General features: G+C 38.5%; 2 protein-coding genes across 2 annotated transcripts; both read right to left on the bottom strand.

Moving 5' to 3' along the window:
- Positions 1-469: 469 nt before the first annotated feature.
- psap (prosaposin) lies at positions 470-11,375 on the bottom strand. Its single transcript, XM_086167431.1, has 14 exons — positions 11,219-11,375; positions 7,869-8,002; positions 7,578-7,652; positions 7,366-7,491; positions 6,183-6,392; positions 5,949-6,089; positions 5,766-5,822; positions 4,757-4,924; positions 3,860-3,946; positions 3,589-3,772; positions 3,256-3,419; positions 3,088-3,168; positions 2,844-2,951; positions 470-1,185 (listed from the first exon to the last, which is right to left on the bottom strand). Exons 1-14 carry the CDS (start codon positions 11,250-11,252, stop codon positions 1,150-1,152), a joined length of 1,605 nt encoding a protein of 534 aa, XP_086023557.1. The 5' UTR covers positions 11,253-11,375; the 3' UTR covers positions 470-1,149.
- A 647-nt stretch (positions 11,376-12,022) lies between these two features.
- mrps6 (mitochondrial ribosomal protein S6) lies at positions 12,023-14,340 on the bottom strand. The gene is made up of 2 exons (XM_086167440.1): positions 13,881-14,340; positions 12,023-12,129 (listed from the first exon to the last, which is right to left on the bottom strand). Exon 1 carries the CDS (start codon positions 14,211-14,213, stop codon positions 13,887-13,889), a length of 327 nt encoding a protein of 108 aa, XP_086023566.1. The 5' UTR covers positions 14,214-14,340; the 3' UTR covers positions 12,023-12,129; positions 13,881-13,886.
- Positions 14,341-14,584: the final 244 nt, after the last annotated feature.

Raw genomic sequence — 14,584 nt, forward strand, 5'->3', positions numbered from 1 at the left:
TCACTTCCATTCTGACCTATGCAATTTTTCCTGAAGCTTGTTTAGGAGTGGTTTGGTGCATGCTTTTGTGGTTGTTATGGTTGTTTTGACATCCATAAATGCTCTTAATGGCTACGGGGCAGATTTCCATTTGGTACTGAGGCAGTTGGATTGGTGAGGGATTGTGACCGGTTCACGCCTCTGTTCGTTAAAATAGGGATTTCTCAGGTCGTCAAGTTTTTTGTGAGCCTTTACGGGTCTGGTCAACCACTCTACTCTTCACAGTTTTGCCATTTGTTGCTTTAAACCTACCTGTAGTGCCTCCAGAGCAGCCCTCTAAGACATAGAATCGGCTATTGTCATTTTGAGTCCCACACAACACACTTCAGTGTGTGCCATATAACAGACATATATTCAGTTGACTGACCAGTTGCATATATGGAGAATGTGGCCTTAAATCTCTTGCAGAAAATGAAAAATAGATCAAGGAGAGGATGGAGATCACTTTAATAGTTAAAATCTTCCAGATACTGACGGTTGGCTCAGGAAATGAAGCAAACAATCAAATTCAACTTGCTTTGTTAAGAAAGCTTTGATTTTACAAAGTATTGGAAAAGTGCAACAATAGAAGATCCTCTCCAACTATCTTAAACCTCTGATCAGCTTAAAAATAGGAAAATTGTAAAACACCTTTGGTCGAAAATACGAACTGGTTTAGGATTAGACAGTTAAAAGTAATGCCAGACATTTTAGAAACCTGGATGTTTACTGTTTCCTGCAGCTGAGAGAAGTCAAATCAATTTGGATCAGAAGAAATGCAAAGTCAGACATCTGATGCTCTTTCAAAGTGTAATGCATGTATCTTTAGCAAGCGAAGTACTAAATCCTACAATGCAAAGCTTTTGTGAATTCTGCTCCAAATGAAGCAGCAACAAGCCGAGGTACGAGACAATCTTTAATACATCCTCCCCTACCCATGGCTTCTGCCCCAAAAAAGTCCAGTCCCTTTCCACCATAACATGGTTCAAAAATCTCAAAATTTAAACATATTGTAATTTAATTAAAAAAAAAAAGAAAAAAGGCAAAAAAATAAAAGTAAAACATATAAAGAGAGGGAAGCAGCTCTACAGTGTGTTCATTTTACTACAGGTAGTTTATGAGGGTCTTCCTTTATACCCACACATGACGCCTGCAATGATCCACAGCCTGAAAGACAGAAACAAGTGATTAGACAGACCTCTTGGACAAGGAAGTAAATTTATTCTAACAGGCTCTGCAGTTTGGAGCTTTAACCATCATAACCAACTGCTGTCCATTTTTCAATTACAGTGGGCAAAAAAGTATTTAGTCTGCCACCAATTGTGCAAGTTCTCCCACTTAAAGATTAGAGCGGTCTGTAATTTTTCATCATAGGTACACTTCAACTATGAAACAGAGTGAGGGGGGGAAAAAAAAAAATCCAGAAAATCACATTGTTTGATTTTAACGAATTTATTTGCTAATCATGGTGGAAAAATCAATATTAGGTCAAGAACAAATTTTCATCTAAATGTTTTGTTATATACCCTTTGTTGGCAATGACAGAGGTCATATTATTTTCTCTAAGTCTTCAAAAGGTTTTCACACACTTGCTGGTATTTTGATTCGTTCCTGCATGCAGATCTCCTCTCGAGCAGCAATGTTTTGGGGCTGTCACTGGCCAACAAGGACTTTTAATTCCCTCCAAAGATTTTCAATTGGACTTAGAGCTGGAGACTGGCTTGGCCACTCTAGGACCTTGAAACATTCTTTCATTTCCCGAGCAGTGTGTTTGGGATCATTGTCATGCTGAAAGACCCAGCCAAGTTTCATCTTCAATGCTCTTGCTGATGGAGGGTGGTTTTCACTCAATCTTACATGGCCCCGTTCATTCTTTCTTTTACATGGATCAGTCGTCCTGGTCCCTTTGCAGAAAAACAGCTCCAAAGCATGATGTTTCCACCCCCATGCTTCACAGTAGGTATGGTGTTATTTGGATGCAACCAAGCATTTCCTCTCCTCAAAACACAAGCTGAGTTTTTACCAAAAAAATTCTATTTTAGTTTTATGTGACATTCTCCCAATCCTCTTCTGGTTCGTCCATATGCTCTCTAGCAAACCTCGGACAGGCCTCGACATGTACTAGCTTAAGCAGGGGGACACATCTGGCACTGCAGCATTGAAGTCCCTATTGGCGTTGTGTGTTACGGATGGTAGCCTTTGTTACGTGGGTCCCAGCTCTCCGTAGGTCATTCACTAGGTTCCCCAATGTGGTTCTGGGATTGTGGCTCACCAATTTTCTAATAATTGCTCCTACAGTTGATTTCTTCATACAAAGGTGCTTAACCTATTGCAGATTCAGTCCTCCCAGCCTGGTGCAGGTCTACAATTTTGTTTCTGGAGTCCTTTGACAGCGCTTTGGTCTTAGCCATAGTGGAGTTTAGACTAACTGTTTCAGATTGTGGACAGGTGTCTTTTATACTGATAACCAGTTCAAACAGGAGCCATTAATACAGGTAAGGTGTGGAAGACAGGGGAGTCTCTTAAAAAAAGACATTAAAGGTCTGTGAGAGCCAGAAACCTTGCTTGTTTGCAGGTGACCAAATACTTATTTTCCACCATAATTTGCAAATAAATTCTTTAAAATGTATTTGTTTTTCCTCATTCTGTCTCTCATAGTTGAAGTGTACCTATGACAAAAATTACAGGCCTCTTCTCATCTTTTTAAGTGGGAGGGAGAACTTGCACAATTGATGGATGATTAATCCTTTTTTTGCCCCACTGTAGATAACAGGTTCAGGATGTAAATTTTAGAAAGTCTGTTTTGCTGCAGTAATCCTACTCACATTGCATCGGGTTGCTGTTTCCATGTTCTTGCACCAGAATCCCGGCCCCCAGGTGCACTGCTCAGTACCAAGCAGCCTTTTAACAGCTTCAGGGCAGGCTCCCATTTTCTGTCACAACACGCACAACCTTGTCATTAAACTTACAATGCAAATGATCCAAATGACATTTTGGTTATGATAATTATGATGACTAAAGCTGAGAAGGACAAACATCTCCTCAATGGAGTAATACTTGAGACCATACCATGCACACAAAATCTGGATCCAACATCTGGAGCAGCAGTTGGACAAGAACTGGCTCATACTGTTCAACCAACTGGTCACACTGTTGAAACAGACACAATGGTTTTTAAAGTAAAAATGATGTAATATAAATGACATTTTCTTTGGATTAGAAGCGGAGTATACTCACTTCATCCTGCAGTGAGTCAGGCAGATAGCTGCATACTTTCCTCACAGCCTCCTCAATCTCTGCCTCTGTAGCATTCTTCTCCAGAATGCCATCGATGTAGGAAACAGCCATCTTGCATACCTTGCAGTAGCCCCCTTCCTTAAAGCGACTGTGATCCAGTGCAACTGCAAGAGATTAGACACGTGTTCTGTTTGTTGAGAGCACAATATAGGACTCTAGCTCCATTTGTTAGATAACCCCCCCCAATGAAAGTCACAACTTTTGCAGATATTTTTGCACTTTCTTTGCATTGATTTTGCACAGAACTTTTAAAATTATCATCTGAGAACTTACCAATAAATGTGCGACTCACATCTTTACAGAGTGCCAACACTGTGCAGACTGCCTTTGGGTCAGCCTGCTGCACAAGCAGTTCAATGATGGCCTGACCATAGGTCTCAATCAAGTCCTTGCATTGGGCAGTCAGGGTGGAGGGCAAATACGTGCACACCTTTTCCACAGCTTCAATCACCTCCTCCTAAGACAAAAAAGGTAGGACCAAATAAAAAAGCATTATGCACGCACGCACGAAAATTTTGAAATTCATCAGTATAATAAATTCTACCTCAGTTGACTGATCTTCCAATATACTTTCCAACTGCTTCATCACAAACTCGCAAATGGCACAGGTAGGAGAATCACGGACTTTGACCTGGAAGAGAGCAAGTCCAACATGGGCATGCATTACAAAGATCTTTATATTAGCTGGGACTTGAACGTTTTAATTTTGATTAATTACAGAATATGGTGCTTGAGAGAATTTACACATTTTAAAATCACTTCAATTTACAATGTGGGATAAGGATTACACAGATGCAGTGTGATTAGGATGAGGAGATGACGCTGGTTGAAGATTTATTTAAATATAAGAAACTAACTATTGGGAACTTGCATTAATGTTAACTTTGCTGTGGAAATTAACAGCATCAATAATACATGCAAGTAGAGTTTTGCTAGTCAGCACTCAACTAAGTAGTGATTCAAATTCAGAAATAAAATGTCAAAGTCCGTGTTGGACAAACTGACCAATTGACTAGCGAAATGATTGATGTGGACTTTAGAACCTTCTCCATCATAGAAGATAGAGAGTTGTACTGAAGATTGCTTAAGTTGATGAGAATTACAAACTGCTGTAAAGAAAGGCAATGTCAAGACAAATCATGCAGCAGTAGGAGGATGAAAGGCACACAAACGTGATCTCTACACATCAATTGGTCTGCTTTGTAGACGGATTGGAAAATAAGCAAAATTTTGAAGTTTAAGCTCATGTATTATGATTAGTTTATCAAAAACGCAATTTTTTCCACATCTAACTTTGAAATGCACTTCATTCACTACAAAGTCTAATTCTTATTTTTTTTCAGTTCCCATCCCTACTCCATAAAGATTTTTCAGAGCATATATATAAAAAGAAATTTCAATTCTTTAATGCTTGCTCACTCCTGCTATCACCATGAGCTACCTTAGCAGACTTTGCAGCAGCAGGTTCCACCTTGGTAGCAGGGAAAAGCTTAAACGCAGGGACTGAGTTAGCAGCAGGCAAAGTCTTGGCCTGCATCAACTTCAGCATGGGAACAGATTTCTTCATTGCACTGCAGAAACCAGCATCTGCACAGATTTCCTTGGGTTGCTAAGAACAGAAATGAAAAATAATTTAGGAGATACTTCCGGGTCACATGCACCTTCCATACTACAAACAGAATTTCCACCCATGCATTATATAAACATGTTTATATAAATACCAAAACAAAAAACCCATACACATCCAAATGATTAGTAGAACAGTCCTGTCTCTGTGCAATAAAAAAGATCAGCCAGAAAAGCCACAACAATGTTAAATCTAAGACAAAAAATGAAAAAAGTGTCTCTGCACAAATATCTGTGTAAACCAAGTCATAAAACCAGAGCGCACATCACAAGAGTCAAGCATACTTCAATATGACAGCACTGTTTGGTGCAGGAAAACATGAACTGGTCAAGTCAATTAAATGCTGACTGACTAAACAAGCAAGATCTTAAAGTTAAGCAAGATGTCAAACTCCAAACTAGGTCATTTACATGCATGTTTAGAGTCTGGTGAGTAGCTCTACTAGTGGAAGACACAAGAAGCAGGTGCTGAAGGTTAGGGGCCTACAGGCTAAACACACACCTACCTGTTCCTGGGGAGCAGCACACAAACCCAGAGGAGGAGAAAACAAAGCATAACATGAATGACAGAGAAAAGTGGAGGGAAAGCTCAGGCAAGAAACAAATTAAAAAAAAGGGAAAAAGAAAGGGCAATTTAAAGATGTAAAGAGGTCAGCTGAACAGGAGGGATATGGGCTTAGCAACACCAAACTGTAAAAAATTCTCATAGACTTATTAGTTTAGATGCCTACTTAGCTCAGTGTTGAGTAGTAGAATACACAAAATAAATACAATAACCATGTGCCTGGAAAGAGGATGATCAAGTGGGAGACTTGAATACTCACCATGCTCATAAGCTGCTGGACAACAACGCTACCATACTGGCTGACATACTGCTTGCACTGCATTTGGGAACAACGGTCAACAAGTAGTTACATTAGGATTTTTTTAATGCAAAGGTCATAACACATTTTTAAGGGGAAAAAAAAAAAAAAAAAAAAAAGACAGAAATCCAATGGAGTAATTACCATATCGGATAAGCCCGGTCCCAAGAGGTCACACTGGTTCTCCATATTCTCAATCAGAGAATCAATAAATGAAGAATTGGCTTTGGCCTCTGCTTGCGCATCAGTCAGGAACTTGATGCAGTCCTGGCACACATCATTTTCCTACAGATACCCAATCTTCAGGTTAACAAGATTCAGCAACTGACAGAACGTTTGATTGCTCAAGGAAGGGTGGCCAGGATTGCAAAACTGTACCTCTTTGGGACTGTCTGCTTTGGGGCTCTCCTGTTTGGGGATCTCCTTAGGATAGAGCAGCTCGGGCACATTGAGGAGGAAAGGATTTACCCGCTGGGAAAGGTCAACCTGTGGAATTTCATTGGACAGGAGCTGCTCATGGACTTGAGCCAATGCCACCTGCTGAGAACGACACAGGCCAATGGCTCCACATGCCACACCTGGATTCTCCTAAAAACACACAACCAGGTATAATTTTAAGACTGGAGCTCTTTACATTAAGATTTTTTTTCTTCTTTTATTTACTGTAAGTTTACCCTTTCTGAATATTTCAAGGCATGCAGACAACTTACCTTGAAAATCCTTCAAGTTTAATGGATGCCTTAAGAAACTTAATATAAGCCAAATTCAGACTTGGACAATAATAAATTTAATAGAAGTGTATTTTTCAATTGACATTATACACAGCTTTGCATCTGGGATTTCTTAGCATTTTTGTCCAAGATATTTGCATGTCAGATAATTATCTGAATGTATGAATTACATTCGTCATTACTGTGCATAAGAAAATAAAGATTTAGTTGGAATTAGAACAGACAAACAATAGTCTCTAACACTGGCCCTAATGTAGGTTATAGACATTTTCCTGGAGCTCTGCAACAATCTATTTGTTCCTAATGTTGCTGCTGCAAATGGGAATAGAAAAAAATCTGCACTACATTTACCTCAGTCACAAGGTTGTTTTTTTTTATTGCACAATGACTTCTCTGTCCCAGTGCACAATGATTCACTTCCCCATCAATAGCCCTTATTCAGCTATCTGAACTTTGCAGACAGTCACCTCTGTTATACTCTACTTTGCCACAACTTAGAATTAACGATGAAGCAGTATTAAAAAAAGTGACTGATTTATTAGACCTAAGCAAGCGTTTAACATTCATCTTTCAGGGAATACTTTGATGCAGGCTTTGAAGAGAGACACCTCTTCATTATATTTGATTCCCTTATGACAGTATTAAAACACTATATGTCATTATAGGACTATATATTGGATCAATTATTTGGGGCTTCTAGACTTTTAATACTTTTATGTCTGGAAGCCAAAATAATTGAGCCAATTGCCATAAGCCTTATTCTTCTCCTACTATGGGTCTCAAATGCACCTGAAGGCTGAAAAGAGACCTAGAAAACGAGTAAAGCTTACCAGTTCTCCTTTGATTATCCCAATGACAATAGGATAGTAATTGTCAACGATCTCTTTGCACTCTGCGGATAAACCTTCATCAGGAATAAGCTGGCATGCCTTCTCAATGTATCCAAGAAGCTCAACCTAATTCAAATGAACAGAAAAAAAGGCTCAAAATGACGATTATAATATTATGAAAAGTACAAGCTGGATTTTGTTTTCAAATGTACCTCAGTGGCATTGTCTTTCAGAATTTGGTCCACTGCAGTTAAGAGCTCTTTACACAAGTTGCATGGCACAGTTTTCTGAAACACATAAATACATTTTTTTTAAGAGTACAAAATACCATATGTTGTAAATATTAAAAAAGAACATTTCAAAACCATTAATAAAAGGTGAAACTTTATAAAAGTACATCCATGCTTGCTTTCTGCCGTTGAATACAGTTTAAGATAAAAAAGGAGTACTTTGCAACGGAAAAGTACATGAATACATAACAGGAAAACAAAAAAAAAACTCACTGTCTGTGGCTTATTCCACACATTCTGCTGGCAATGAGTCACAGCTCCACACAAGGATGCCGCTTTTACATTCTGACACCAGTAAAGGGGGCCCTGAGCACACTGCTCTGTGCCCAGTAGAGGGGTGGCTACAGCTGCAAAGATAAAAAAATGCCACAAGGATTAGAAGGCTCACCAATCAACATTTACATCTAGGGGTCTTCAGACTGCATGAACAGCACAAATGGATACAGAACTGGTGTATGATTCAATAGAAGCTATATGCATGGATGACTTCTGTTTTTATTTGCCTTTATCATGTACTGTATACATAAACAAACCACTTGATCAAATCACAAGAAAGAATATCTGGAACGGTCTTTAATAGTGTTGGTGAAACTGCATAACTGATTTCAGAAAGTATATGTTACTACAATAATGATCTTGACAGTCAAGGAAAAATGTATTTGTGGATAGATCATGGCAAGTTTAAAAATAACTGCACCTTAAAACAACTTACTAGGTAGTAAGCAAGTTCCAATAAGTTTTTAAATCAGACAACACATCCTCGGCATTTATACACAACTATCTGAAATGGCCAAATACATGTCATTTACAATGCAATTGTCCCGAGTTCAAATGAAAAAGCAGTGCGTATGGTGGTTGGTTCTTTAAGTTTAAAAAAAAAACAACTTCTGTTAAGCAGATTAAACAAAAAAGGTATTTGCATTCCACACATGTTTCAAATCTTTGACCAAAAAACTCAGGAAAAACCCATCACATTGTATCCACCTTTTAGACCATTACCATCAGCTATATTGACTGTAGCGTTTTTATAAAGATCAAAATGCTGGACTTTTTAAATTGGAGGTGGCTATTTGAAGGGTTATGAAAAAAAAGGTTAGACGTCTATGGAGGTTCTCAGCCATCCGGGTCATGGTTATCCCTTTCAAAATCTTGTTGTGGCAATTAGACTTAATTCCTTCTCTTGAAGACATTTCACCTGTCATCCGACAGCTTTCTTACAATTGAACTAAAAAAGCCGTTCAGATGAGCAGTGGAACACATTCAAAAGAAGTGATCCAGTTCTGTTGCCACAACAAGATTTGACAAGGATTGCAAATTGAGGTTAGGTAAGGCAGATCATCGTAAGGGTTATGGACGTAGATGGTATCAGTGACAATGCAGACATGCGTACTTCAAAAATGTGGGGGATCAACACATGACAGAAGATCAATATTACTGTGGGTTAGACACAAAAATTACAAGTAATGTGTATTTTGATACTGAACATGACTTAGGTTATCGACACAACTTTGAAACTTCAATAACATGAGCTGGTAACATGCCTACATTTTATTCGGTAGAAGGGTACTCACAACAATAATAAATTGCCAAAAACAACCGAGTAATGGTAGTGAGTGTTAATTGTTTGAGTCTGGGATCCAAGAAATGCAGGTGGTTATACTGTGATAAGAGCAATCATTGTAGGTAAAAACACTGATGAACTCCATGAGAAGCGCTATCTAGGCAAACAGTCAATCTTTGTGACTCACAAAAATCAATCTGTATTTGCTTCTAAATCCGACATCTGTGCGAAGATTTGGAGAACTTATTTATATGTTTGTGACTATAACATCACACATTAGCAAAAGCATGACTGACCAAAAGAATTAAAGGTTACTTCCTTTTCTCAGTTCATTAGTGAAAAGTGATGTGGGAATGGTGTCATATCCTCTCGCGGAAATTTTCTTTTGCTTTCAATTTGAAAAAAAAGCCAATTTGGCAATGTAATTTTCTAAAAGGTGATAAATATTTTCTTCATATTTAAAAGAAGAAAAGCAAAAGTGGTCTGAACTGAATATAAACTACACAGTAGGCACAGATGAAGGGGCTCTGGTGACAACAGTCAGAAATGAGAAGGCAGAACCAATCATGCTCTACTCAACTCAATTGTGAAACATGAGCCAAACTCTGATGATCCCAGCATTGCTTGCAAGCAGGCAAACTCAAAGGCCCCTCATCCAAGTCACATGGGTAGTCACACTTTATATGCCGTTCACAAGAGGACTCAATGTACCACAAAGAGGACATGTCTGTGCAGGACTTCAGCAAATTGTAGTAAACCACTTGTAGTCACCCGGATATGGAAATACAAGGCTTGTGTTTTCCCCATATGACTTCATATTTAAACATTTTAAAAATTCAACCAACACTGGCCAGTTAGATAGACTGCATGAGAGAAGATTGCAAACACGTAAATAACATACAGGCCAGGATTCTGAACAATCACTTCACATATTCTAACTAAAAAATATAATTTGACCTGTTCATTCAGCAACAGGACTGAATCTGGTGAATATTTTCAGTATGTCCACCTTTCTAACACAAAGAAAAAGCTGATGACAAGTAAAACACTTGTTTAACAATATCATGAAACCTTGATACTATGACCTGCACTATTTAAGAATTTATCTGCAGCAAACAGACTAAAGAATGTGAAAGTGTAAAGAGCACAATACTTGTATTTTTGACAAAAGTCAGGCAGGAGATAACAGGTATGGACATTAAAGTTGAATTCCACAACTTGAATGAACAGATTTAGTAAGAAAGACTACAAACCGAAGCCTGTGCTGTGATAAGTAGATGGATATTGTCATATTTTCAATAAACAATAACAAGAAAGTAAATAAACAAGACATATTCCTAAATATAGAACTTCTTGATGAGGGGGATACCCGATATTTGACGCACTTTACACATTGAACATGACGCACTCATCTTTAACGTTACCTCGGTTAGCACATGATTTTGAAAGCGGACACGCACAACTGGGAATGACATTTCAAGTAATAAAATTCCATTGATGGATCTGTTAAAACTCAGGAGACCTTCACAAAACAACAAAGACGTCAGGCCCAAATATCGGGAGACATCCAAGACAGATGATAAAGCATATCTAATTATTTCTGACCCATTTACTTCATAGAAATACTGGATTCCGGAGCGTTGGGCCAGCGACCATCTGATTTAACGCGACGACTACGCAAGTGACTTTAGCTTACAGGCTAACGACGTTGTTTGACCTGCTTTGAAATCGATACCAAGATAACGAGGCGTTTTTAAACAGGTGTAGCATACATTATACCGTGTATGGCTAGGCAATAAATGTTGCAGCATTTAAAAACCTTCTATGCACAAGCCGTAGGTGTGAAAATATTCTTAGCAATGGGTTAATATTCACAGAGACTATTTTTGTGACGCTTCCGTATCTGTCGTTGAAACACAAGTTACACAACCAAAATAGTCTGCGATGTTAATTTGCCGTCAAACAGCAGAAATGGGGGAAATTGATACTACAGTGACTATACCTGCAGAGATGAAAAGCAGAGTTAGAGCAAGCATGACTCCGCTGTTTCTCTTCTCGTCGTTTAATCGGTGATATGAATAAAAGGGGTCGAAGATCTCAGACTGCAATGCAGAATGTAGCTGTTGTTGAAGCCTTTATGTCTGACGCTTTGTGACGTCATAGTCAGGTGACATGACATGTGACTGTGTGTTTCAACCTTAGTAACTGTTTATCGGTTGTTCGGACGCTGACAACGCATCGGTGTCTGACGTGATCGCTTGGCCCGTCAAACATAATTTCGATTATTTTGTGATTTTATTGATCTTAGTCACCACCCAAGGCTGAAACTTTGTAGTGGTAGAGTCAGTGTTGGGAGTACAATCAATGTGTATCACTGCTGCTTTTAGTAACGCTTAACAGGCCTTGTAAAAATAGGTAAATACACCAATATGAATTCGAACAAAGTGAATCAGAGCTTGACTTCAGGTTTGTTATTCAGAGACACATGGTTTGACGACTCTGTCATTGGGTTAAAAATGCTTACCAAAGATGTATTTACATAATTGCCATTCAACCAAGCTGAGAAATGTCATTACACCTAGGTGTAATCTCTAGTAAATAAAAGTAAATAAAAATACATTTCAAGGGGGAAGTGTTTGCATTTAGAGGTAGTGCAATAATTTCCCCTTGACTTTATTCTGTGTTAATGTTGGATGAAGACAGGTTACAACAAGTTCAGAAAAAGGAAATGAAATTAGTAAAAAAAAACAAAAAGCAAATTTAATGGTATGTTACTTTACTTTGCAAGGAGGAAGTAAAACCTGAAAACCACCGTGGAAAGATATAGTTTATTACACAGAATCAAGGCCAACAACTGGCAGTTCATGGAGGGAAGCGTCATGCAGTGCACTTCTGGGTAGAATTGGTGAACGCCTGTAAAAGAACAAAAGAACAAAGCACAAATTTTTTTACTGATTAACAAAGCATGGTCTCAGTAACATTGCAAGTTACATGAGTTATAGAAAACAATATGGATTAAATCAGATTTCCTTTTTTTGGTATAACTGCGGCTATATGTTACCAGAGAGCTTGAATCATTAAAGTAAAACAACAGAAATTGTTTGTTGTGCCGGTGTACAAACTATGTAATAGCAAAGAATTGTATGATCTCAATTACTGACCCAGAGATGACCTGTGCATTAAGTCTCTTTGTCACAGTCAAATTTTCCTTCAGCAAAAGAGGCAATGACCTAAAGTCTTAGTCAGAACCCTCCGGTCAACATTCCAAGAGTAAAATACTGTAAGAAATTAGGGTACACTCAATCATGGAATTCACAAAGTTCAAAAACATTTTTTGCTGTCTATTTGTGGATTTTTTTGTTGCTGTCTATTTATTTGTGGATTTTTTTTGTCTTACTATCTTCTGTCTTCTGCCTTTCTATTTATATCTGTATTCATATTTACTTCCTTTTTTTGATATTGTAACTGTTATGCTGCTGTGAAAAATGAATTTCCCCTATGGGGATCAATCAAGTTTATCTTATTTTATCTTAAATAATAAATATGATAGTAATACAAACATTTTAGCAGCTGCTTATCACCATATTTTTCTTGCCGATACACAGAAAAGTTTTGTTTTTTTTTGTCTTAAATGCTGCGAATTAACAGGAAACCATTTGTGTTACTTTTAACAAAAAGTAAACATATGCAATGCTTTTTGAGGGCTAGCTAAATCAATATGAGGAATATTTTTAAGAATGTGGTGCCAGGCAGGAGGTCTTGAGGAAGACCAAAGAGAAGATTTATGGATGTAGTGAGCGAGGATATGAAGGTAGTTGGTGTGAGAGAGGAGGATACAGAAAATAGGGTTAGGTGGAGGGGGTTAATTCACTGTGGTGAATCCGGGCAAAAGGAAAAGAAGATTTGGCTGCCTTTTTCTAAAAGAAGCTGAAACAACTGTCACTTTTTAACAGCGACATTGGGATCAATAAAGTTCATATCAACTCTAATTAGGAAAGCCTTGTTGCAACAAAAATGTTTGTATGAAATGTAAATTGCCATCAACTCACTTTAAAAGGAGTTAGATTCTCAAATCACTTGCAGACACTGATAGTTTTCTAGCTCGTTCATTGAAGGGATATGTTGTATATCAGAGGACAGGGAGAAGGAAGAAATGGTCTTTTTTCACCCTATTTCAACATTAAACCAAGATCAAATAAAAAAACCTAAAACAGTCTTGCTAACAATATGAGCTTCAATCTAGGTGAACTAATTCATTCAGATGAGACTGCTACAAAGAATTCCTTTTCTAAGCCTTGAGACTTTGTGATTCAAGTGACCCAGTTTTCTTTCTTTTGAAAAAAATGATATGTATTGTAATGTAATGATATGGACACTACAATTAAGATGTACAATGTCCTGGCACCGAACACATGGATATATATTCACAGCATCACTTCTGGCAATAATGACATTTCAAGAGGGTGAGTTTCAACTGAATAGCATCATCAGTTATTAATAATGACAAAGAACTGTTTAACCCCACATACTCATGACTCACAAATGTATGTATACTGCCAAAACACGGGTGATAAACTTCACTGTCTCACGTCTTTTTCGGCACAAGAGACAGAGGATCTGGGCAATAAGGGGAATATTTCATATTGATGTCAACCATTCCTTACACTCAGTCACTGTTGGCAGCCAGTGGAACTTGAATTCTGGACGTCCTTCCTCAGTACCGTGGGTCGGACAACGTCCACATCGCGATGCAGGTGATTCAGTAAGCCCGTAAGAATGATGGGAGTAGCATAAAAATCAATTAAGAAGTAGCACCCCCTGGTGTGCCTCTGGCTGTGTTTGGTCATCTTGTAAGGCAACAGTCTGTCTCCCAGGTTCTCCAAGCCTCTCACTACGGCACCACGCTCCATCAGAGTCTCCACGGTCCGCCGGAGCGCAGCCGCGGTCTCCGGTCGCTGCATCGCCTTCAAGATCAGGGCCAGCTCGTAGTGGGGCATGGCTTCGGAGAAAAATCCCTCGATCGTTATGGTTATGATCACAAGGTTGTTGACATAGCCTCTGTCACCAGCTAAAAGGCAAGCACTGTGTAACACGAGGAAGCGGAAAGGGTCTTGACGTGACGTCCAAATTCTGCGCCTCTGGACAAAAGGGAGTTAAATGAGACGTACAAAATTGATACGATTCGTCATAGAAATATTTCTTGATTGTGCTTTATCTCGACATTCTTAAATTAAAAAAAAAAGTCGTAACGATGTTGTGACGGGATTCCACGTCCTTTCGCTTAAACCTGGGATGGGGGCGCCAAGGGGGGGTCCATTCCAGACTTGCGTTTGCGCCTGCGCAATTATTAAGAATAAGTTTTACTTCC

The sequence above is a fragment of the Fistularia commersonii genome, chromosome 2, assembly GCF_037954325.1.
Source record: "Fistularia commersonii isolate RoL2024-O1a breed Wild chromosome 2, RoL_Fcom_v1.0, whole genome shotgun sequence".
NCBI classification, from domain to species: Eukaryota; Metazoa; Chordata; class Actinopteri; order Syngnathiformes; family Fistulariidae; genus Fistularia; species Fistularia commersonii.